We start from the raw sequence: 26,033 nt of genomic DNA on the forward strand, positions 1-26,033 counted from the left end.
TCCCCCACCCTGACCCCCACCGTGACCCGCACCCTGACACCCCGTGACCCCCCTGTGACCCCCACCCTGACCCCCCACCCTGAATCCCACCCTGACCCCCACCCCGACCCCCACCCTGACCCCCCCGTGACCCCCACCCTGACCCCCACCCTGACCCCCACCCTGACCCGCACCCTGACCTCCCCGTGACCCCCCTGTGACCCCCACCCTGACCCCCTTGTGACCCCCACTGTGGCCCCCACCGTGACCCGTCACCCTGACCTCCCTGTGACCCCCCCGTGACCCCCACCCTGACCCCCCACGTGACCCCCACCCTGACCCCCACCCTGATCCCCCTGTGACCCCCACCCTGACCCCCACCGTGACCCCCCTGTGACCCCCCCGTGACCCCCACCCTGACTCCCACCCCGACCCCCACCCTGACCCCCCCGTGACCCCCACCCTGACCCCCTTGTGACCCCCCGTGACCCCCACCCTGACCCCCACCCTGCCCCCCCCCAGGCATCGCCTCCTTCCAGTGCCTGCTGGGTTTGGGGGTCTGGAACCCCCGCGGCCCCGACCTCAGCAACTGCACCAGCCCCTGGGTGAACCAAGTGGCACAGAAGGTACGGGGGGGGCACCCCAAAACCGGGACACCCCAAAACCGGGGACACCCCAAAACTGGGGAACCCCAATGGGAACCCTCAAAACCGAGGTCACCCCAATGAGATCCTCCCAAAACTGGGGACACCACGATGGGGGCACCCCAAAACTGGGGACACCCCAAAACCAGGGGAACCCCAAAACCAGGGACACCTCAAAACTGAGGGAACCCCAATGGGAACCCCTCAAAACCGAGGTCACCCCAATGAGATCCTCCCAAAACTGGGGACACCACGATGGGGGCACCCCAAAACTGGGGACACCCCAAAACTGGGGGAACCCCAAAACTGGGGGAACCCCAATGGGAACCCCTCAAAACCGAGGTCACCCCAATGAGATCCTCCCAAAACTGGGGACACCCCAAAACCGGGGACACCCCAAAACTGGGGGAACCCCAATGGGAACCCCTCAAAACCGAGGTCACCCCAATGAGATCCTCCCAAAACTGGGGACACCCCAAAAACGGGGAAACCCCGATGGGGGCACCCCAAAAACATGTGGCACCCCAAAACCAGGGGCACCCCAAAACCGGGGGCACCCCAAAACCAGGGGAACCCCAAAACCAGGGACACCTCAAAACTAGGGGGAACCCCAATGGGAACCTCTCAAAACCGAGGTCACCCCAATGAGATCCTCCCAAAACTGGGGACACCCCAAAAACGGGGACACCCCAAAACCGGGGGCACCCCAAAACCAGGGGAACCCCAAAACCAGGGACACCTCAAAACTGGGGGAACCCCAATGGGAACCCCTCAAAACCGAGGTCACCCCAATGAGATCCTCCCAAAACTGGGGACACCACGATGGGGGCACCCCAAAACCGGGGGCACCCCAAAACTGGGGACACCCCAAAACTGCTCTTTTTTGGTGTTTGGGGGCTGTTTTGGGGTGTTTGGGGTGTTTTGGCCTGGTTTGGGGTGTTTTGGGTGTTTTGGGGCTGTTTGGGGCTAGTTTCGGCAATTTTGGGTCCGTTTGCGCCGGTTTGGGTCCGTTTGTGCCCGTTTTGGGTCCGTTTGGGTCGGTTTTGGGTCCGTTTTGGTTCCGTTTGTGCCGGTTTTGGTCTGTTTTGTTTCCATTTGTGCCGTTTTGGGTTCGTTTTGGTTCCATTTGTGCAGTTTTGGGTCCGTTTTGGTTCTGTTTGTGCCGTTTTGGGTTCGTTTCGTCTCCGTTTGTGCCGTTTTGGGTCCGTTTTGGGTCCATTTGTGCCGTTTTGGGTCAGGTTCATCTCCCTTTGGGTCGGTTTGGGTCCGTTTTGGGTCCGTTTGTGCCATTTTGGGTCCATTTCAGTTCCGTTTGTGCCATTTTGGGTCCGTTTCGGTTCCATTTGTGCCGTTTTGGGTCCGTTTGGGTTGACTTTGAATCCGTTTGGGTCGGTTTTGGGTCCGTTTGTACCGTTTTGGGTCCGTTTCGTCTGCATTTGTGACGTTTTGGGTCAGTTTTGGGTCCGTTTGGGTCAGTTTTGTTTCCATTTCGTCTCCGTTTGTGCCGTTTTTGGGTCAGTTTCATCTCCGTTTGTGCCGTTTTGGGGTCCGTTTGCTCTGTTTTGGGTCCGTTTTGGGTCCGTTTGCGCTGTTTGGGTCCGTTTTGGGTCTGTTGCGCCGGTTTGGGTCCGTTTTGGGTCCGTTTGCTCTGTTTTGGGTCCGTTTTGGGTCCGTTTGCGCTGTTTTGGGTCCGTTTTGGGTCTGTTTGCGCCGGTTTGGGTCCGTTTGTGCCATTTTGGGTCTGTTTCGTGTCCGTTTGTGCCGTTTTGGGTCCGTTTGCCCTGTTTTGGATCTGTTTTGGGTCCGTTTGCGCTGTTTTGGGTCTGTTTTGGGTCCATTTGTGCTGGTTTTGGGTCCGTTTTGGTCCATTTGGGTCAGTTTTGGGTCTGTTTTTGTTCCATTTGTGCTGTTTTGGGTCCGTTTGCTCTGTTTTGGGTCAGCTTGCTCTGTTTTGTGTCCGTTTTGGCTCCATTGTGTCTGTTTTGGGTCCGTTTGCTCTGTTTTGGGTCCCTTTTGGGTCCGTTTGTGCTGTTTTGGGTTCGTTTTGTTTTGGGTCCCTTTTGGGTCCGTTGGGGCTGTTTTGGGTCCGTTTGCGCTGTTTTGGGTCCGTTTTGGGTCCGTTTGCTCTGTTTTGGGTCCGTTTTGGGTCAGTTTGCGCTGTTTTGGGTCTGTTTTGGGTCTGTTTGCGCCGGTTTGGGTCCGTTTGTGCCATTTTGGGTCCGTTTCGTGTCCGTTTGTGCCGTTTTGGGTCCGTTTGCCCTGTTTTGGATCTGTTTTGGGTCCGTTTGTGCCCGTTTGGGTCCGTTTGCGCTGTTTTGGGTCTGTTTTGGGTCCATTTGTGCTGGTTTTGGGTCCGTTTTGGTCCATTTGGGTCAGTTTTGGGTCTGTTTTTGTTCCATTTGTGCTGTTTTGGGTCCGTTGCTCAGTTTTGGGTCAGCTTTCTCTGTTTTGTGTCCGTTTTGGGTCCGTTGGGCATGTTTTGGGTCCATTTGCTCTGTTTTGGGTCCCTTTTGGGTCCGTTTGCGCTGTTTTGGGTTCGTTTGCTCTGTTTTGGGTCCCTTTTGGGTCCGTTGGGGCTGTTTTGGGTCCGTTTGCGCTGTTTTGGGTCCGTTTTGGGTCCGTTTGCTCTGTTTTGGGTCCGTTTTGGGGCAGTTTGCGCTGTTTTGGGTCCATTTTGGGTCCGTTTCGGCTCCATTTGTGCCATTTTGGGTCCGTTTCAGTTCCATTTGTGCCGTTTTGTGTCTGTTTGGGTCCGTTAGGGTCGGTTTGGGACGGTTTTGGGTCCTTTTGTGCCGGTTTGGGGTCCATTTGTGCCGTTTTGGGTCCGTTTGCTCTGTTTTGGGTCCGTTTTGGGTCAATTTGCGCTGTTTTGGGTCCATTTTGGGTCCATTTCGGCTCCGTTTGTGCCATTTTGGGTCCGTTTCAGTTCCGTTTGCGCCGTTTTGTGTCTGTTTGGGTCGGTTTGGGTCCGTTTGGGTCGGTTTGGGACGGTTTTGGGTCCGTTTGCGCTGTTTTGGGTCCATTTGCGCTGTTTTGGGTCCCTTTTGAGTCCGTTTTGGCTCCGTTTGCGCCATTTTGGGTCCATTTTGGTTCCATTTGTGCTGTTTTGGGTCTGTTTGGGTTGGTTTTGGGTCCATTGGGGTCGGTTTGGGTCGGTTTTGGGTCCGTTTGCGCTGTTTTGTGTCCGTTTTGGGTCCGTTTGTGCCATTTTGGGTCCGTTTGTGCCATTTTGGGTCTGTTTGCTCTGTTTTGGGTCGGTTTCGTCTCCGTTTGCGCTGTTTTGGGTCCGTTTCGTGTCCGTTTGTGCCATTTTGGGTCTGTTTGCTCTGTTTTGGGTCCGTTTTGCGTCCGTTTGTGCCATTTTGGGTCCGTTTGCTGTGTTTTGGGTCGGTTTTGGGTCCGTTTGCTCTGTTTTGGGTCCGTTTTGCGTCCGTTTGTGCCATTTTGGGTCCGTTTGCGCTGTTTTGGGTCCGTTTCGCGTCCGTTTGTGCCATTTTGGGTCCGTTTGCGCTGTTTTGGGTCCGTTTTGGGTCCGTTTGTGCCATTTTGGGTCCGTTTGCTGTGTTTTGGGTCGGTTTTGGGTCCGTTTGCTCTGTTTTGGGTCCGTTTGGGTCCATTTTGGGTCTGTTGGGTCTGTTTTGGGTCCGTTTTTGGGTCCGTTTGCGCCATTTTGGGTCCGTTTTGGGTCCGTTTGCTATGTTTTGGGTCCATTTTGGGTCTGTTGCGGCTGTTTTGGGTCCGTTTTGGGTCCGTTTGCGCCGTTTTGGGTCCGTTTTGGGTCCATTTTGGGTCTGTTGGGTCTGTTTTGGGTCCGTTTTGGGTCCGTTTGCGCCGTTTTGGGTCCGTTTTGGGTCCGTTTGCTATGTTTTGTGTCCATTTTGGGTCTGTTGGGTCTGTTTTGGGTCCGTTTTGGGTCCGTTTGCTATGTTTTGTGTCCATTTTGGGTCTGTTGGGTCTGTTTTGGGTCCGTTTTGGGTCCGTTTGCGCCGTTTTGGGTCCGTTTTGGGTCCGTTTGCTATGTTTTGTGTCCATTTTGGGTCCGTTTGCTCTGTTTTGGGTCCGTTTTGGGTCCGTTTGCTCTGTTTTGGGTCCGTTTTGGGTCCATTTGCGCCGTTTTGGGTCCGTTTTGGGTCCGTTTGCTATGTTTTGTGTCCATTTTGGGTCTGTTGGGTCTGTTTTGGGTCCGTTTTGGGTCCGTTTGCGCCGTTTTGGGTCCGTTTTGGGTCCGTTTGCTATGTTTTGTGTCCATTTTGGGTCCGTTTGCTCTGTTTTGGGTCCGTTTTGGGTCCGTTTGCTCAGTTTTGTGTCCATTTTGGGTCTGTTTTGGGTCCGTTTTGGGTCCGTTTGCTGTGTTTTGTGTCCATTTTGGGTCCGTTTGCTCTGTTTTGGGTCCGTTTTGGGTCCGTTTGCTGTGTTTTGTGTCCATTTTGGGTCCGTTTGCTGTGTTTTGGGTCCATTTTGGGTCCGTTTGCTGTGTTTTGTGTCCATTTTGGGTCCGTTTGCTGTGTTTTGGGTCGGTTTTGGGTCCGTTTGCGCCGTTTCGGGTCCGTTTGGGTTCCTTCCCCCACTGTGTCTCCCCCGGGCAGATCAAGAGCGGCGAGAACGCCGCCAGCATCGCCGCGGACCTGGCCCGGCTCACGCGGGGCCCCGTCTACGCCGGCGACGTGAGCTCGGGCGTGCGGCTCCTGGAGCAGCTCCTCGACATCCTGGACGCGCAGCTCCAGGCCCTGCGGCCGCTGGAGAGGGAATCGGCGGGGAAGAACTACAACAAGGTGGGGGCACCCCATAGGGGAGACAGGGGCACCCCATAGGGGAGACAGGGGCACCTATGGGTGATAGGGGAGCACCTATGGGTGATACAGGGGCACCTATGGGTGATAGGGGAGCACCTATGGGTGATACAGGGGCACCTATGGGGGATAGAGGGGCACCTCATAGGGAGACAGGGGCACCCCATAGGGGAGACAGGGGCACCCCATAGGGGAGAGAGGGGCACCTATGGGTGATAGAGGAGCACCTATGGGTGATACAGGGGCACCTATGGGGGATAGAGGGGCACCCCATAGGGGAGACAGGGGCACCTATGGTTGATAGAGGAGCACCTATGGGTGATACAGGGGCACCTATGGGGGATAGAGGGGCACCCCATAGGGGAGACAGGGGCACCCCATGGGGAGAGAGGGGCACCTCATAGGGAGACAGGGGCACCCCATAGGGGAGAGAGGGGCACCCCATAGGGGAGACAGGGGCACCCCATAGGGGAGAGAGGGGCACCTCATAAGGAGACAGGGGCACCCCATAGCGGAGAGAGGGGCACCCCATAGGGGAGACAGAAGCACCCCATAGGGGAGAGAGGGGTACCACATAAGGGAGACAGGGGCACCCCATAGGGGAGAGAGGGGCACCTCATAAGGAGACAGGGGCACCCCATAGGGGAGAGAGGGGCACCCCATAGGGGAAAGAGGGGCACCCCATAGGGGAGAGAGGGGCACCCCATAGGGGAAAGAGGGGCACCCCATAGGGGAGACAGGGGCACCTCATAAGGAGACAGGGGCACCCCATAGGGGAGAGAGGGGCACCCCATAGGGGAAAGAGGGGCACCCCATAGGGGAGACAGGGGCACCCCATAGGGGAGAGAGAGGCACCCCATAGGGGAGACAGGGGCACCTATGGGTGATAGAGGAGCACCTATGGGTGATACAGGGGCACCTATGGGGGATAGAGGGGCACCTCATAGGGAGACAGGGGCACCTATGGGGGAGACAGGGGCACCCCATGGGGAGAGAGGGGCACCTCATAGGGGAGAGAGGGGCACCCCATAGGGGAGAGAGGGACACCTATGGGTGATAGAGGGGCCCCTATGGGTGATACAGGGACAGGGGCACCCCCATACCTGAGCCAGGGCACCCCAAAGAGCTACAATAAGGTCAGGGCAGACCCGAAATGGGACCCAGGGCACCCCGATAGGGGACAGGGGCACCCCCAAAAGGGACCCAGGGCACCCCAATAGGGGCAAGGAACCCCCAAACTGAGCCAGGGCACCCCAATATGGGACAGGGGCACCCCAAAGAGCTACACCAAGGTCAGGGCAGCCCCAAATGGGCCGGGGGACCCAAATATGGGGCAGGGAACCCTCAAAGAAGGTCAGAGCACCCCTAAACATGGACGGGGCCCCCCTAAGCCTGATCGGGGGCACCCCCAAATAGTTACAGGGGACCCCAAAACTGACCCAAGGGACCCCAAAACAGGGCACCCCTAACACGGACTGGACCCCCCAAAACTGGGCTTGGGGGGGGGGGGACCCAAAACTGGGCTGGGGAGCACCCCAAAACTGCCTTTGGGGACGCAAAACCCAGCCCCAGAGGTCAGGGTCCTCCTGCCCCACACATTGTGGGGTCCCAGCCCCACACTTGTGGGTCCGGCCCCACCGGTTCTGTTGTTTCTCCCCCCCCCCCCCCCCAGATGCACAAGCGTGAGCGCACGTGCAAGGATTACATCAAGGTGAGCGGGGGGCGTGGCCTCTGCATGGGTGGGGCTTGGGGGGGGCGGGGCCTGGGGGGGGCGCGGAATGGGGTGGGAGGGGCTTGAGGGGCGGGGAATTGGGGGGGAGTTGGTGCAGGTGGGTGGGCGTGGCCTGAGATGGAGGGGGCGTGGTTTAGGCATGGAGGTGGAGCGTTGGGGTGGGCGGGGCCTATGTGTTGTGGGCGTGGTCTGATGGGGGTGGCCTGAGGAGGGGTCTAAGTGGTGGGGGCGTGGCTTTGAGTGCATGGGTGTGGTCTGACGCGAAGGGGGCGTGGCTTGTTATAGGTCAGGTGGGCGTGGCCTGGTGGGGGGTCACAGTCTGAGGGGTGGGGGCGTGGCTTTGAGAGCATGGGCGTGGCTTGCTGCTGTGGGGGGTGTGGCCTGCACAGGGTCTGGGGGGGGGGGGGGGGCGTGGTGTGAGGAGATTGGATGCGGCAGTGGGCGGAGCCCTGTCATTGTGGGCGTGGCCTGCGATTGGCGCAGGTGGGGGCGTGGCTTATAGAATCTGGGCGTGTTCTCTGTGGAGGAGGGGGGCGTGTCCTATGGCTTTGGAGGGGGGGCGTGGCCTGCGATTGGCACAGGCTCTCCGCGGTGGGGGCGTGGCTTGAGGGGATGGGCGTGGTCTGAGGCTCCACGTGGATGGGGCGTGGCCAGATAGGGCGTGGCCACATAGGGGGCGTGTCCTGGAGAGGATGGCGCGGTGGGTGGAGCCTCCTATGGTGGGCGTGGCCTGATCGGAGGGGGCGTGGCTTTTACGGGATCATGGCCGCGTGGGTGTGGCCTAAGGGGGCGTGGTCTGATTCAGAGGGGGCGTGGCTTAGAGACTCTGGGCGTGTTCTCTGCGGAGGACGTGTCCTATGGGCTTGGAGGGGGGCGTGTCCTATGTCCTTGGAGGGGGGCGTGTCCTATGGGCTTGGAGGGGGGGCGTGTCCTATGGGCTTGGAGGGGGCGTGTCCTATGTCCTTGGAGGGGGGCGTGTCCTATGTCCTTGGAGGGGGCGTGTCCTATGTCCTTGGAGGGGGGCGTGTCCTATGTCCTTGGAGGGGGGCGTGTCCTATGTCCTTGGAGGGGGGCGTGTCCTATGTCCTTGGAGGGGGGCGTGTCCTATGTCCTTGGAGGGGGGCGTGTCCTATGTCCTTGGAGGGGGGCGTGTCCTATGTCCTTGGAGGGGGGCGTGTCCACGTCCTGGGATGGGGGTGTGTCCTATGTCCTGGGATGGGGGCGTGTCCTATGTCCTTGGAGGAGGGCGTGTCCTATGTCCTGGGAGGGGGGGCGTGTCCTATGTCCTTGGAGGAGGGCGTGTCCTATGTCCTGGGATGGGGGCGTGTCCTATGTCCTTGGAAGGGGGCGTGTCCTATGTCCTGGGATGGGGGCATGTCCTTGGCGGGGGGCGTGGCCTATGTCCTTGGAGGGGGGCGTGTCCTATGTCCTTGGAGGGGGGCGTGTCCTATGTCCTGGGATGGGGGCGTGGCCTATGTCCTTGGAGGGGGGCGTGGCCTATGTCCTTGGATGGGGGCGTGTCCTATGTCCTTGGAGGGGGGCGTGTCCACGTCCTGGGATGGGGGCGTGGCCACGTGTTTGTGACCCCGCCCCCTCCCTGTCGGCAGGCGGTGGTGGAGGCCGTGGACAACCTCCTGCGGGCCGAGGCGCTGGAGTCGTGGCGGGACATGGGGGGCGCGCAGCGGGCGCACACGGCCACGCTGCTGCTCGACGTCCTGGAGGAGGGAGCCTTCCTGCTGGCCGACAACGTCCGCGAGCCCGCGCGCTTCCTGGCCGCCAGGCAGAACCTGGGTGAGGGGGGACCCACGGATGTGTGGGGCGGGCGGGGGGGGGAACGGGACCCACACGTGTGGGTCGGAGAGAGAAGTGTGCGTCCCATTGGGTGACCCATTGCTATGGGGGGACTCACACGTGTGGGTCGGAGAGAGAAGTGTGCGTCCCATTGGGTGACTCATTGCTATGGGGGGACTCACACGTGTGGGTCGGAGAGAGAAGTGTGCGTCCCATTGGGATGCTCATTGCTATGGCAGGGACCCACACGTGTGGGTCGGAGAGAGAAGTGTGCGTCCCATTGAGAGGCTCATTGCTATGGCAGGGACCCACACGTGTGGGTCGGAGAGAGAAGTGTGCGTCCCACTGGGAGGCTCATTGCTATGGGGGACTCACACGTGTGGGTCGGAGAGAGAAGTGTGCGTCCCATTGGGATGCTCATTGCTATGGGGGGACTCACGCCGATGGGTCATAGAGCACAGTGTGCGTCCCATTGGGTGACCCATTGCTATGGGGGGACTCACACCTATGGGTCATAGAGAGCAGTGTCTGCCCCATTGGGAGACCCATGGCTATGGGGGGACCCACACATGTGGGTCGGAGAGAGAAGTGTGCGTCCCATTGGGATGCTCATTGCTATGGCAGGGACCCACACGTGTGGGTCGGAGAGAGAAGTGTGCGTCCCATTGGGATGCTCATTGCTATGGGGGGACTCACACCTATGGGTCATAGAGAGCAGTGTCTGCCCCATTGGGAGACCCATGGCTATGGCAGGGACCCACACGTGTGGGTCGGAGAGAGAAGTGTGCGTCCCATTGGGTGACTCATTGCTATGGGGGGACTCACACCTATGGGTCATAGAGAGCAGTGTCTGCCCCATTGGGAGGCTCATTGCTATGGCAGGGACCCACACGTGTGGGTCGGAGAGAGAAGTGTGCGTCCCATTGGGAGGCTCATTGCTATGGGGGGACTCACACCTATGGGTCATAGAGAGCAGTGTCTGCCCCATTGGGAGGCTCATTGCTATGGCAGGGACCCACACGTGTGGGTCGGAGAGAGAAGTGTGTGTCCCATTGGGAGGCTCATTGCTATGGCAGGGACCCACACGTGTGGGTCGGAGAGAGAAGTGTGCGTCCCAGTGGGAGGCTCATTGCTATGGGGGGACTCACGCCGATGGGTCATAGAGCACAGTGTGCGTCCCATTGGGATGCTCATTGCTATGGGGGGGACCCACACATGTGGGTCGGAGAGAGAAGTGTGCGTCCCATTGGGATGCTCATTGCTATGGCAGGGACCCACACGTGTGGGTCGGAGAGAGCAGTGTGCGTCCCATTGGGTGACCCATTGCTATGGGGGGACTCACACCTATGGGTCATAGAGAGCAGTGTCTGCCCCATTGGGAGACCCATGGCTATGGGGGGACCCACACATGTGGGTCGGAGAGAGAAGTGTGCGTCCCATTGGGAGGCTCATTGCTATGGGGGGACTCACACCTATGGGTCATAGAGAGAAGTGTGCGTCCCATTGAGAGGCTCATTGCTATGGCAGGGACCCACACGTGTGGGTCGGAGAGAGAAGTGTGTGTCCCATTGGGAGGCTCATTGCTATGGGGGGACTCACACCTATGGGTCATAGAGAGCAGTGTGCGTCCCATTGGGAGGCTCATTGCTATGGGGGGACTCACACCTATGGGTCATAGAGAGCAGTGTCTGCCCCATTGGGAGACCCATGGCTATGGCAGGGACCCACACGTGTGGGTCGGAGAGAGCAGTGTGCGTCCCATTGGGAGGCTCATTGCTATGGCAGGGACCCACACGTGTGGGTCGGAGAGAGAAGTGTGCGTCCCAGTGGGATGCTCATTGCTATGGGGGGACTCACACCTATGGGTCATAGAGAGCAGTGTCTGCCCCATTGGGAGACCCATGGCTATGGGGGGACCCACACATGTGGGTCGGAGAGAGAAGTGTGCGTCCCATTGGGATGCTCATTGCTATGGGGGGACTCACACCGAGGGGTCATAGAGAGCAGTGTCTGCCCCATTGGGAGACCCATGGCTATGGGGGGACCCACACATGTGGGTCGGAGAGAGAAGTGTGCGTCCCACTGGGAGGCTCATTGCTATGGAGGGGACCCACACCGAGGGGTCATAGAGAGCAGTGTGCATCCCATTGGGAGACCCATTGCTATGGGAGGGACCCCCACCAATGGGCTATAGACCCCAGTGTCCCCCCCATTGGGAGACCCATTGCTATGGGATGACCCCCACCCATAGCCCATAGACCCCATTGTCTGCCCCATTGGGATACCCATTGCTATGGGGGTGACCCCCACCCATGTGTTCCCCCCATTGGGATACCCATTGCTATGGGGGTGACCCCCACCCATGACCCATAGACCCCAGTGTCCACCCCATTGGGATACCCATTGCTATGGGGTGACCCCCACCCATAGCCCATAGACCCCATTGTCTGCCCCATTGGGATACCCATTGCTATGGGGCTGACCCCCACCCATGACCCATAGACCCCAGTGTCCCCCCCATTGGGATACCCATTGTTATGGGGTGACCCACACCCATGGGCTATAGACCCCACTATCATCCCATTGGGATACCCATGGCTGTGTGTGACCCACACCTATGGGTCATAGAGCACAGTGTCCCCCCCATTGGGATACCCATTGCTATGGGGGTGACCCCCACCCATGACCCATAGACCCCACTGTCCCCCCCATTGGGATACCCATTGCTATGGGGGTGACCCCCACCCATAGCCCATAGACCCCAGTGTCCCCCCCATTGGGATACCCATTGCTATGGGGGTGACCCCCACCCATGACCCATAGACCCCAGTGTCCCCCCCATTGGGATACCCATTGCTATGGGGGTGACCCCCACCCATGACCCATAGACCCCAGTGTCCCCCCCATTGGGATACCCATTGCTATGGGGGTGACCCCCACCCATGTGTTCCCCCCATTGGGATACCCATTGCTATGGGGGTGACCCCCACCCATGACCCATAGACCCCAGTGTTCCCTCCATTGGGATACCCATTGCTATGGGGGTGACCCCCATCCATAGCCCATAGACCCCACTGTCCCCCCCATTGGGATACCCATTGCTATGGGGTGACCCCCACCCATGACCCATAGACCCCAGTGTCCCCCCCATTGGGATACCCATTGCTATGGGGTGACCCTCACCCATGACCCATAGACCCCAGTGTCCCCCCCATTGGGATACCCATTGCTATGGGGGTGACCCTCACCCATGACCCATAGACCCCAGTGTCCCCCCCATTGGGATACCCATTGCTATGGGGGTGACCCCCACCCATGTGTTCCCCCCATTGGGATACCCATTGCTATGGGGGTGGCCCCCACCCATGACCCATAGACCCCAGTGTCCACCCCATTGGGATACCCATTGCTATGGGGGTGGCCCCCACCCATGTTTTCCCCCCATTGGGATACCCATTGCTATGGGGGTGACCCCCACCCATGACCCATAGACCCCACTGTCCCCCCCATTGGGATACCCATTGCTATGGGGTGACCCTCACCCATGACCCATAGACCCCAGTGTCCACCCCATTGGGATACCCATTGTTATGGGGTGACCCACACCCATGGGCTATAGACCCCACTATCATCCCATTGGGATACCCATGGCTGTGTGTGACCCACACCTATGGGTCATAGAGCACAGTGTCCCCCCCCATTGGGATACCCATTGCTATGGGGGTGACCCCCACCCATAGCCCATAGACCCCAGTGTCCCCCCCATTGGGATACCCATTGCTATGGGGGTGACCCCCACCCATGACCCATAGACCCCAGTGTCCCCCATTGGGATACCCATTGCTATGGGGGTGACCCCCACCCATGACCCATAGACCCCACTGTCCCCCCCATTGGGATGCCCATTGCTATGGGGTGACCCCCACCCATGACCCATAGACCCCAGTGTCCCCCCCATTGGGATACCCATTGCTATGGGGTGACCCTCACCCATGACCCATAGACCCCACTGTCCACCCCATTGGGATACCCATTGTTATGGGGTGACCCACACCCATGGGCTATAGACCCCACTATCATCCCATTGGGATACCCATGGCTGTGTGTGACCCACACCTATGGGTCATAGAGCACAGTGTCCCCCCCATTGGGATACCCATTGCTATGGGGGTGACCCCCATCCATAGCCCATAGACCCCAGTGTTCCCCCCATTGGGATACCCAAGCCTTAGCTCCCTGCTAGGGTGCTGGGGCCCCCATCCATGGGTCCGCGTGTGCCCCACAGTGCTGGAGGTGACGGTGCTCAACACGGAAGGGCAGCTCCAGGAGCTGGTGTTCCCCCAGGAATTTGGGGGCGAAACGGTGATCCAGCTGTCGGCCAACACCCTCAAACAGAACAGCCGCAACGGTGAGGGGCGCTATGGGGCGGTATGGGGGGTATGGGGGATATGGGGGATATGGGGGGTATGGGGGGTATGGGGGCTATGGGGGGATGTGGGGGGATATGGGGGATATGGGGGGTGGTATGGGGGGTATGGGGGGTATGGGGGCTATGGGGGGATGTGGGGGGATATGGGGGATATGGGGGGTATGGGGGGCTATGGGGGGATGTGGGGGGATATGGGGCCATAGGGGTATGGGGGATATGGGGGCTATAGGGGCTATAGGGGTATGGGGGATATGGGGGGATGTGGGGGGATATGGGGCCATAGGGGGTATGGGGCCATAGGGGGTATGGGGGCTATGGGGGGATGTGGGGGGCTATGGGGCCATAGGAGATATGTGGGGGGATATGGGGGCATAGGGGGTATGGGGGATATGGGGGCTATGGGGGCTATAGGGGATATGTGGGCTATGGGGGGATCTGGGGGGATATGGGGCCATAGGAGGTATGGGGGATATGGGGGGCCATGGGGCCATAGGGGGTATGGGGGCTATGGGGGGATGTGGGGGGGTATGGGGCCATAGGAGGTATGGGGGATATGGGGGGCTATGGGGCCATAGGGGGTATGGGGGCTATGGGGGGCTATGGGGCCATGGGGATATGGGGGCTATGGGGGGATATGGGGGTATGGGGGCTATGGGGGGATATGGGGGCTATGGGGCCATAGGGGGTATGGGGGCTATGGGGGGATATGGGGGCTATGGGGGTCTTGTGGGAGTCTCAGAGGTCCCAGAAGTGTCTGGAGGTGGTGGAATGGGGGCACAGGGCTTGATGTGGGGCTGTGGGGGGGGCTCTATGTGGGTCTCTGTGTGGGGCTCTCTGTGGGGCTGTGTGTGAGGCTGTGTGTGGGTCTCTATGTGGGGCTCCATGTGGGGCTCTCTGTGGGGCTGTGTGCGGGTCTCTATGTGGGGCTCCATGTGGGGCTGTGTGCGGGTCTCTCTGTGGGGCTCTCTGTGGGGCTCTGTATGGGGCTCTATGTGGGGCTGTGTGCGGGTCTCTATGTGGGGCTGTGTGTGGGGCTGTGTGTGGGTCTCAGTGCGGGGCTCGATGTGGGGCTGTGTGTGGGTCTCGATGTGGGGCTGTTTGTGGGTCTCAGTGTGGGGCTGTGTGTGGGTCTCAGTGTGGGGCTGTGTGCGGGTCTCAGTGTGGGGCTGTGTGCGGGTCTCTATGTGGGGCTGTGTGTGGGTCTCAGTGTGGGGCTGTGTGTGGGTCTCAGTGTGGGGCTGTGTGCGGGTCTCTATGTGGGGCTGTGTGTGGGTCTCAGTGTGGGGCTGTGTGTGGGTCTCAGTGTGGGGCTGTGTGTGGGTCTCAGTGTGGGGCTGTGTGCGGGTCTCTATGTGGGGCTGTGTGCGGGTCTCAGTGTGGGGCTGTGTGCGGGTCTCTATGTGGGGCTGTGTGTGGGTCTCAGTGTGGGGCTGTGTGTGGGTCTCAGTGTGGGGCTGTGTGTGGGTCTCAGTGTGGGGCTGTGTGCGGGTCTCAGTGTAGGGCTGTGTGCGGGTCTCTATGTGGGGCTGTGTGTGGGTCTCAGTGTGGGGCTGTGTGCGGGTCTCTATGTGGGGCTGTGTGCGGGTCTCTATGTGGGGCTGTGTGTGGGTCTCAGTGTGGGCTGTGTGCGGGTCTCTATGTGGGGCTGTGTGTGGGTCTCAGTGTGGGGCTGTGTGCGGGTCTCAGTGTGGGGCTGTGTGTGGGTCTCAGTGTGGGGCTGTGTGTGGGTCTCAGTGTGGGGCTGTGTGCGGGTCTCTATGTGGGGCTATGTGTGGGTCTCAGTGTGGGTCTCGATGTGGGGCTGTGTCCCCCCCTAGGGGTGGTGAAGGTCGTGTTCATCCTCTACAACAACCTGGGGCTGTTCTGCCCACCGAGAACGCGTCCGTGCGCCTGGGGGGCGAGGGGGGCGCCCGCGCCCCCCCATTGGTCGTCAACTCCCAGGTCATCGCCGCCTCCATCAACAAGGAGTCGAGCCGCGTGTTCCTCATGGACCCCGTCACCTTCACCCTGCCCCACCTCGAGGTGGGACCCCCAGGGACGCCCATTGAGCTCATTGACACCCATTGACACCCATTGAGCTCATTGACACCCATTGACACCCATTGAGCTCATTGAGACCCATTGAGACCCATTGAGATCCATTGACACCCATTGACCTCATTGACACCCATTGAGCTCATTGACACCCATTGACACCCATTGAGCTCATTGACACCCACTGACACCCACTGACACCCATTGACACCCATTGGCAGCCATTGAGGTCATTGACACCCATTGACAGCCATTGACACCCATTGGCAGCCATTGAGCTCATTGACACCCATTGACACCCATTGACAGCCATTGACCTCATTGACACCCATTGACAGCCATTGACAGCCATTGACAGCCATTGACCTCATTGACACCCATTGACACCCATTGACACCCTTTGACACCCACTGACACCCATTGACCTCACTGACACCCATTGACAGCCATTGAGCTCATTGACACCCATTGACACCCACTGACACCCATTGACCTCATTGACAGCCATTGACAGCCATTGACAACCATTGACCTCATTGACACCCATTGACCTCATTGACACCCATTGACAGCCATTGACAGCCATTGACACCCATTGACCTCATTGACACCCACTGACACCCACTGACCTCATGGACACCCAACTGACACCCATTGACACCCACTGACACCTATTGACCCCATTGACATCCACTGACAGCCATTGACCCATGGATGTCCATTGACCCCATTGACAGCCACTGACATCCATTGACCCCACTGACACCCATTTGACCCCACTGACGCCCATTGACCTCATTGAAACCCATTGACAGCCATTGACACGTACTGACCTCATTGACCACATGGACACCCACTGACACCCATTGACCCCCACTGACACCCACTGACCTCATTGACACCCATTGACCCCATTGACCCCATTGACCCCATTGACATTCATTGACACCATTGACATCCATTGACAGCCATTGACCCCATTGATGTCCATTGACCCCATTGACAGCCATTGACGCCCACTGACACCCATTGATCCCACTGACACCCATTGACGCCCACTGACACCCATTGACGCCCACTGACACCCTTTGACAGCCATTGACACCCATTGACCTCATTGACACCCATCGACACCCTTTGACATCCATTGACACCCTTTGACAGCCATTGACACCCCTTGACACCCATTGATACCCATTGATCCCATTGACCCCATTTGCAGCCACTGACTGCAGTGACACCCACCGACACCCATTTACCCGTATTGACCCCATTGATGCCCATTGACCCCCATTGATGCCCATTGACACCCATTGACCCCATTGACACCCACAGACACCCTTTGACATCCACTGACACCCTTTGACACCCACTGACACCCATTGATACCCATTGATCCCATTGACCCCATTTACAGCCATTGACCACAGTGACACCCACCGACACCCATTTGACCGTATTGACCCCCATTGACCCCCACTGATGACCATTGACACCCATTGATGCCCACTGACACCCATTGACCACTATTGATGTCCGTTGCCCCCATTGATGCCCATTGACCCCTATTGATGTTCGTTGCCCCCATTGACCCCCATTGGTGCCCATTGATGCCCATTGACCCCCATTGATGCCCGTTGCCCCCCATTGATGCCCATTGACACCCATTGATGTCCATTGTCCCTCATTGATGCCCATTGACCCCCATTGATGTCCGTTGCCCCCCATTGACCCCCATTGATGCCCATTGACTCCCATTGATGTCCGTTGCCCCCCATTGATGCCCATTGATGCCCATTGACTCCCATTGATGTCCGTTGCCCCCCATTGATGCCCATTGACACCCATTGATGTCCATTGTCCTCATTGATGCCCATTGACAACCATTGATGTCCGTTGCCCCCCCATTGCCCCCATTGATGCCCATTGACTCCCATTGATGCCCATTGACCCCTATTGATTGTCCGTTACCCCCATTGATGCCCATTGACCCCTATTGATGTCCGTTGCCCCCCTTTGATGCCCATTGACCCCCATTGGATGCCCATTGACCCCTATTGATGTCCGTTGCCCCCATTGATGCCCATTGACCCCATTGATGTCTGTTTCCACCCATTGACCCCCATTTATGCCCATTGACCCCCATTTGATGTCTGTTGCCCCCCATTGATGCCCATTGACCCCTACTGATGTCCATTGCCTCCCATTGATGCCCATTGACCCCCATTGATGCCCATTGACACCTATTGATGCCCGTTGCCCCCCATTTATGCCCATTGACCCCCATTGATGTCTGTTGCCCCCCATTGATGCCCATTGACCCCTACTGATGTCCATTGCCTCCCATTGATGCCCATTGATGCCCATTGACCCCCACTGACCCCTATTGATGCCCATTGCCCCCCATTTATGCCCATTGACCCCCACTGACCCCTATTGATGCCCGTTGCCCCCCATTGATGCCCATTGACCCCTATTGATGCCCGTTGCCCCCCATTGATGCCCATTGATGCCCATTGACCCCTATTGATGCCCATTGACCCCCATTGATGCCCATTGACCCCTACTGATGTCTGTTGCCTCCCATTGATGCCCATTGACCCCCATTGATGTCTGTTTCCCCCCATTGACCCCCATTTATGCCCATTGACTCCCATTGATGTCTGTTGCCCCCCATTGATGCCCATTGACCCCTACTGATGTCCATTGCCTCACATTGATGCCCATTGACCCCCATTGATGCCCATTGACCCCTATTGATGCCCGTTGCCCCCCATTTATGCCCATTGACCCCCACTGACCCCTGTTGATGCCTGTTGCCCCCCATTGATGCCTATTGACCCCTATTGATGCCCATTGCCCCCCATTGATGCCCATTGACCCCTATTGATGCCCATTGACCCCCATTGATGCCCATTGACCCCATTGATGCCCGTTGACACCCCCCTATTGATGTCCGTTGCCCCCCATTGGACCCCCATTGACCCCCATTGATGCCCATTGCCCCCATTGATGCCCATTGACCCCATTGATGCCCGTTGACACCCCCCTATTGATGTCCGTTGCCCCCCATTGGACCCCATTGACCCCCATTGATGCCCATTGCCCCCCATGGCCCCCCACTGACCCCCATGGCCCCCCTCCGCAGGCCAAGAACCACTTCAACGCCAACTGCTCGTTCTGGAACTACTCGGAGCGCTCCATGGCCGGGCACTGGTCCACGCAGGGCTGCCGGCGGCTCAGCACCAACAGCACCCACACGTCCTGCGCCTGCAGCCACCTCACCAACTTCGCCCTGCTCATGGCGCACCACGACAGCGTGAGCACCGCGGGGCCATGGCGCCTATGGGGTGCCATAGGGATGTGATGGGGGGGGGCATAGGGATGTGATGGGGGTGCCATAGGGATGTGAGGGGGGTGCCATAGGGATGTGATGGGGGTGCCATAGGGATGTGAGGGGGGTGAACATAGGGATGTGATGGGGTGCCATAGGGATGTGAGGGGGGTGAACATAGGGATGTGATGGGTCACTTTGGGGTGCCCATAGGGATGCGATGGGGGTGCCATAGGGTTGTGATGGGGGTGCCATAGGGATGCGATGGGGGTGCCATAGGGATGTGATGGGGTGCCATAGGGATGTGAGGGGGGTGCCATAGGGATGTGAGGGGGGTGCCATAGGGATGTGAGGGGGGACCATAGGGATGCAATAGGGGTGCCATAGGGATGTGAGGGGGGTGCCATAGGGATGTGATGGGGGTGCCATAAGGATGTGAGGGGGGTGCCATAGGGATGTGATGGGGGTGCCATAGGGATGCGGGGGGGGGGCATAGGGATGTGATGGGGGTGCCATAGGGATGTGATGGGGGTGCCATAGGGATGTGATGGGGGTGCCATAAGGATGTGAGGGGGGTGCCATAGGGATGTGATGGGGGTGCCATAGGGATGCGGGGGGGGGCATAGGGATGTGATGGGGGTACCATAGGGATGTGATGGGGGGGGGGGGGGCATAGGGATGTGATGGGGGTGCCATAGGGATGTGAGGGGGGTGCCATAGGGATGTGAGGGGGGTGCCATAGGGATGTGAAGGGGGGGCATAGGGATGCGATGGGGATGCCCATAGGGATGTGATGGGGGTGCCATAGGGATGCGGTGGGGGAGGGCATAGGGATGTGATGGGGGTGCCATAGGGATGTGAGGGGGGTGCCATAGGGATGTGATGGGGGTGCCATAGGGATGTGAGGGGGGTGCCATAGGGATGTGAAGGGGGGGCATAGGGATGCGATGGGGATGCCCATAGGGATGTGATGGGGGTGCCATAGGGATGTGAGGGGGGTGCCATAGGGATGTGATGGGGGTGCCATAGGGATGTGATGGGGGTACCATAGGGATGTGAGGGGGGTGAACATAGGGATGTGATGGGGGTGCCATAGGGATGCGATGGGGGTGCCATAGGGATGTGATGGGGGTGCCATAAGGATGTGAGGGGGGTGCCATAGGGATGTGATGGGGGTGCCATAGGGATGCGGGGGGGGGCATAGGGATGTGATGGGGGTGCCATAGGATGTGATGGGGTGCCATAGGGATGTGATGGGGGTGCCATAAGGATGTGAGGGGGGTGCCATAGGGATGTGATGGGGGTGCCATAGGGATGCGGGGGGGGGGCATAGGGATGTGATGGGGGTACCATAGGGATGTGATGGGGGGGGGGGGGGCATAGGGATGTGATGGGGGTGCCATAGGGATGTGAGGGGGGTGCCATAGGGATGTGAGGGGGGTGCCATAGGGATGTGAAGGGGGGGCATAGGGATGCGATGGGGATGCCCATAGGGATGTGATGGGGGTGCCATAGGGATGCGGTGGGGGAGGGCATAGGGATGTGATGGGGGTGCCATAGGGATGTGAGGGGGGTGCCATAGGGATGTGATGGGGGTGCCATAGGGATGTGAGGGGGGTGCCATAGGGATGTGAAGGGGGGCATAGGGATGCGATGGGGATGCCCATAGGGATGTGATGGGGGTGCCATAGGGATGTGAGGGGGGTGCCATAGGGATGTGAGGGGGGTGCCATAGGGATGTGAAGGGGGGGCATAGGGATGCGATGGGGATGCCCATAGGGATGTGATGGGGGTGCCATAGGGATGCGGTGGGGGAGGGCATAGGGATGTGATGGGGGTGCCATAGGGATGTGAGGGGGGTGCCATAGGGATGCGGAGGGGGGTGCCATAGGGATGCGGGGGGGGGGGCATAGGGATGTGATGGGGGTGCCATAGGGATGTGATGGGGGTACCATAGGGATGTGATGGGGGTGCCATAGGGATGCGGGGGGGGGGCATAGGGATGTGATGGGGGTGCCATAGGGATGTGATGGGGGTGCCATAGGGATGCGGGGGGGGGGCCATAGGGATGCGATGGGGGTGCCATAGGGATGTGATGGGGGTGCCCATAGGGATGTGATGGGGGGGGCATAGGGATGTGAGGGGGTACCATAGGGATGCGATGGGGGTGCCATAGGGATGTGAGGGGGGTGCCATAGGGATGTGAGGGGGGTGCCATAGGGATGCGATGGGGATGCCCATAGGGATGCGATGGGGGTGCCATAGGGATGTGAGGGGGGGGCATAGGGATGCGATGGGGATGCCCATAGGGATGCGATGGGGGTGCCCATAGGGATGTGAGGGGGGTGCCATAGGGATGTGAGGGGGTACCATAGGGATGCGATGGGGGTGCCATAGGGATGTGAGGGGGGTGAACACAGGGATGCAATGGGTCACTTTGGGGTGCCATAGGGATGTGATGGGGGTGCCCATAGGGATGTGAGGGGGGGGGCATAGGGATGCGATGGGGGTGAACATAGGGATGCAATGGGTCACTATGGGATGCTCTTTGGATGCAATGGGTCACTGTGTGATTCCCATAGGGACGCAATGGGTGACTGTGTGGTACCCAAAGGGACGCAATGGGTCACTGTGGGATGCTCTTTGGGATGCAATGGGTCGCTATGGGAAGCTCTTAGGGATGCAATGGGTCACTATGGGATGCTCTTTGGGATGCAATGGGTCACTGTGTGATTCCCATAGAGACACAATGGGTCACTGTGTGGTACCCATAGGGATGCAATGGGTCACTATGGGATGCTCTTAGGGATGCAATGGGTCACTATGGGATGGCCATAGGGCTGCAATGGGTCACTGTGTGGTACCCATAGGGATGCAATGGGTCACTATGGGATGCTCTTAGGGATGCAATGGGTCACTATGGGATGGCCATAGGGCTGCAATGGGTCACTGTGTGGTACCCATAGGGATGCAATGGGTCACTGTGTGGTACCCATAGGGATGCAATGGGTCACTATGGGATGCCCATAGGGCTGCAATGGGTCACTGTGTGGTACCCATAGGGTTGCAATGGGTCACTATGGGATGCCCATAGGGCTGCAATGGGTCACTGTGTGGTACCCATAGGGCTGCAATGGGTCACTATGGGATGCCCATAGGGCTGCAATGGGTCACTGTGTGGTACCCATAGGGCTGCAATGGGTCACTGTGTGGTACCCATAGGGACGCAATGGGTCACTGTGTGGTACCCATAGGGCTGCAATGGGTCACTGTGTGGTACCCATAGGGCTGCAATGGGTCACTGTGTGGTACCCATAGGCTGCAATGGGTCACTGTTTGGTACCCATAGGGATGCAATGGGTCACTATGGGATGCCCATAGGGCTGCAATGGGTCACTGTGTGGTACCCATAGGGATGCAATGGGTCACTGTTTGGTACCCATAGGGTTGCAATGGGTCACTGTTTGGTACCCATAGGGTTGCAATGGGTCACTATGGGATGCCCATAGGGCTGCAATGGGTCACTGTGTGGTACCCATAGGATGCAATGGGTCACTGTGGGATGCCCATAGGGCTTCAATGGGTCACTGTGTGGTACCCATAGGGTTGCAATGGGTCACTGTTTGGTACCCATAGGGTTGCAATGGGTCACTGTTTGGTACCCATAGGGATGCAATGGGTCACTGTGTGGTACCCATAGGGATGCAATGGGTCACTGTTTGGTACCCCATAGGGTTGCAATGGGTCACTGTGTGGTACCCATAGGGCTGCAATGGGTCACTGTGTGGTACCCATAGGGATGCAATGGGTCACTGTTTGGTACCCATAGGGTTGCAATGGGTCACTGTGTGGTACCCATAGGGCTGCAATGGGTCACTGTGTGGTACCCATAGGGATGCAATGGGTCACTGTTTGGTACCCATAGGGTTGCAATGGGTCACTGTGTGGTACCCATAGGGACGCAATGGGTCACTGTGTGGTACCCATAGGGACGCAATGGGTCACTGTGTGGTACCCATAGGGACGCAATGGGTCACTGTGTGGTACCCATAGGGATGCAATGGGTCACTGTTTGGTACCCATAGGGTTGCAATGGGTCACTGTGTGGTACCCATAGGGATGCAATGGGTCACTGTGTGGTACCCATAGGGTTGCAATGGGTCACTGTGTGGTACCCATAGGGACGCAATGGGTCACTGTGTGGTACCCATAGGACGCAATGGGTCACTGTTTGGTACCCATAGGGTTGCAATGGGTCACTGTGTGGTACCCATAGGGATGCAATGGGTCACTGTTTGGTACCCATAGGGTTGCAATGGGTCACTGTGTGGTACCTATAGGGACGCAATGGGTCACTGTGTGGTACCCATAGGGTTGCAATGGGTCACTGTTTGGTACCCATAGGGATGCAATGGGTCACTGTTTGGTACCCATAGGGTTGCAATGGGTCACTGTTTGGTACCCATAGGGTTGCAATGGGTCACTGTGTGGTACCCATAGGGATGCAATGGGTCACTGTGTGGTACCCATAGGGATGCAACGGGTCACTATGGGATGCCCATAGGGCTGCAATGGGTCACTGTGTGGTACCCATAGGGATGCAATGGGTCACTGTTTGGTACCTATAGGGACGCAATGGGTCACTGTGTGGTACCCATAGGGTTGCAATGGGTCACTGTGTGGTACCCATAGGGACGCAATGGGTCACTGTGTGGTACCCATAGGGACGCAATGGGTCACTGTGTGGTACCCATAGGGTTGCAATGGGTCACTATGGGATGCTCCATCTCTTCCCCCCATCGCTGACCCCTCTGCCCCACTTCCGCCCCACAGCAGCAGGGCCGCTTGGACGCGGTGCTGCTGTCGGTGATCTCCTGGGTGGGCATCGTGGTGGCCCTGGTGTGCCTGGGGGTGTCGCTGGCGGCGCTGTGCTGCCTGCGGGGGCTGCCCCCCGAGCGCACCACGACCCCAAGCACCTCTGCGCCAGCCTCTTCCTCGCCGAGCTCGTCTTCCTCATCGGCATCGACAAGACCCAGTACCAGGTGTGGGGCTGGGGTTGGGGGGGCAGCACCCCGGGACCCCATTGCCCCCCCCCCTCCCAGCCCCATAGCACCCTGCCCCCTGTGCCTGCGGGCCCTATGGCAACAGTGCCTTCATGCCCCACTATGGATCCTTGTCTCGTTCCCCCCCCCACCCTGTGCCCCACATATTCTGCGTGTCGCCCCTATGGCCCCCCCATGTGTCCATGTCCTTTTATGTCCCCTATATCACACTTATGTCCCCCCATCCCGATGCCCCCCGTATCCCATGTATCCCCCCATGTCCTTATATCCCCCTTATGCCCCCATGTCCCCCTTATGCCCCCCATATCCCCATATCCCCCCATGCCCCCATGGCCCCCCTATGGCCCCATGTCCCTATATCCCCCTTATGCCCCATGTCCCCATATCCCCCTTATGCCCCCATGTCCCCTATATCTCCCTTACACCTCCATGTCCTGATGCCCCCCATATCCCCCCTATGTCCCCATGCTCCCCATATCCCCCCTATGCCCCCCATATCCCTCTTATGCTCCCATGTCGTGATGGCCCCCATATCTCACATATCCCCTCTATGCCCCCATATCCCCTCATGTCTCCTATATCCCCCTTATGCTCCCATGTTCCCATATCCCTCCTATGCGTCATGACCCCCATATCCCCCATATGCCCCCATGACCCCCATATTCCCCATATCCCCCCATATTCCCCCATGTCCCCCTATATCCCCATGCTTCCCATATCCCCTCTATGCCCCCATATCCCTTCATGTCTTCTATATCCCCCTTATGCCCCCATGTTCCCAAATCCCACCTATGCCCCCATAACCCCCATATCGCCCCTATGCCCCCATGACCCCCATATCCTCCCATATCCCCCATACCCCCCATACCGCCATATTCCCCCTACCCCCCCTATGCCCCCATACCCCCATATCCCCCATATGCCCCCTATCCCCCTATATCCCCCCATACGCCCATGACCCCCATCCCCCCCATATCCCCCATAACCCCCATACCCCCATATCCCCCCAATCCCCCATATCCCCCCCTATCCCCCCATGACCCCATACACCCCATATCCCCCATACCCCCCATATCCCCCATATCCCCCCTATGCCCTCATGTTCCCATATCCCCCCATACCCCCATACCCCCCATACCCCCATATCCCCCCATACCCCCATATCCCCCCGTGCCCCCATATCCCCCATGACCCCCATCCCCCCCATGACCCCCATACCCCCCATATCCCCCATACCCCCCATGACCCCCATCACCCCATCCCCCCATATCCCCCATATCCCCCATATCCCCCTTTTGCCCCATATCCCCCCATATCCCCATCCCCCCCATGACCCCCATATCCCCCCATATCCCCCATACCCCCCATATCCCCCATATTGCCCCTATGCCCCCATGACCCCATATCCCCCCATCCCCCCTATCCCCCATATTGCCCCTATGCCCCATGACCCCCATATCCCCCATATCCCCCCATATCCCCCATATCCCCCCATGACCCCCATCACCCCATCCCCCCCATATCCCCCCATACCCCCCATATCCCCCCATACCCCACATGACCCCCATCCCTCCATACCCCCCCCATACCCCCATATCCCCCTTTTGCCCCATATCCCCCCATCCCCCCCATATCCCCCCATCCCCCCCATGACCCCCATACCCCCCATACCCCCCATATCCCCCCATATCCCCCTGTGCCCCCATATCCCCCATATCCCCCATACCCCCCATACCCCCCATATCCCCCCCATATCCCCCATCCCCCCCATATCCCCCCATGACCCCCATCACCCCCCATCCCCCCCATATCCCCCATCCCCCCCATGACCCCCATACCCCCCATATCCCCCCATATCCCCCTGTGCCCCCATATCCCCCATCCCCCCCATATCCCCCATCCCCCCATACCCCCCCCATACCCCCATATTCCCCCTACCCCCCCTATGTCCCCATACCCCCCATATCCCCCATATGCCCCCTATCCCCCTATATCCCCCCATACCCCCCATACCCCCATACCCCCCCATATCCCCCTTTTGCCCCATATCCCCCCATGACCCCCATATCCCCCATATCCCATCACCCCATCCCCCCCATATCCCCCATATCCCCCCATACCCCCCATGACCCCCATCCCTCCATACCCCCCCATACCCCCATACCCCCCATATCCCCCTTTTGCCCCATATCCCCCCATGACCCCCATATCCCCCATATCCCCCCATCACCCCATCA

At 59.0% G+C, this 26,033-nt stretch overlaps 1 protein-coding gene across 1 annotated transcript; it reads left to right on the top strand.

Moving 5' to 3' along the window:
- Positions 1-501: 501 nt before the first annotated feature.
- Positions 502-23,775, top strand: LOC133264213 (adhesion G protein-coupled receptor L1-like; the record flags this gene model as incomplete). Its single annotated transcript, XM_061444147.1, is given in 10 exon segments — positions 502-605; positions 5,210-5,395; positions 7,086-7,124; positions 8,753-8,936; positions 13,222-13,344; positions 15,183-15,227; positions 15,230-15,387; positions 18,548-18,718; positions 23,567-23,699; positions 23,702-23,775. Coding segments are annotated over 10 exon segments (1,217 nt in total), but the record flags the coding sequence as incomplete, so codon positions are not given.
- Between the last annotated feature and the right edge of the window lie 2,258 nt (positions 23,776-26,033).

Source organism: Pezoporus flaviventris, unplaced genomic scaffold (genome assembly GCF_033815535.1).
Source record: "Pezoporus flaviventris isolate CSIRO_AGI_PZ_B2104156 unplaced genomic scaffold, CSIRO_AGI_Pfla_v1 ptg000713l, whole genome shotgun sequence".
Classification (NCBI taxonomy): domain Eukaryota; kingdom Metazoa; phylum Chordata; class Aves; order Psittaciformes; family Psittacidae; genus Pezoporus; species Pezoporus flaviventris.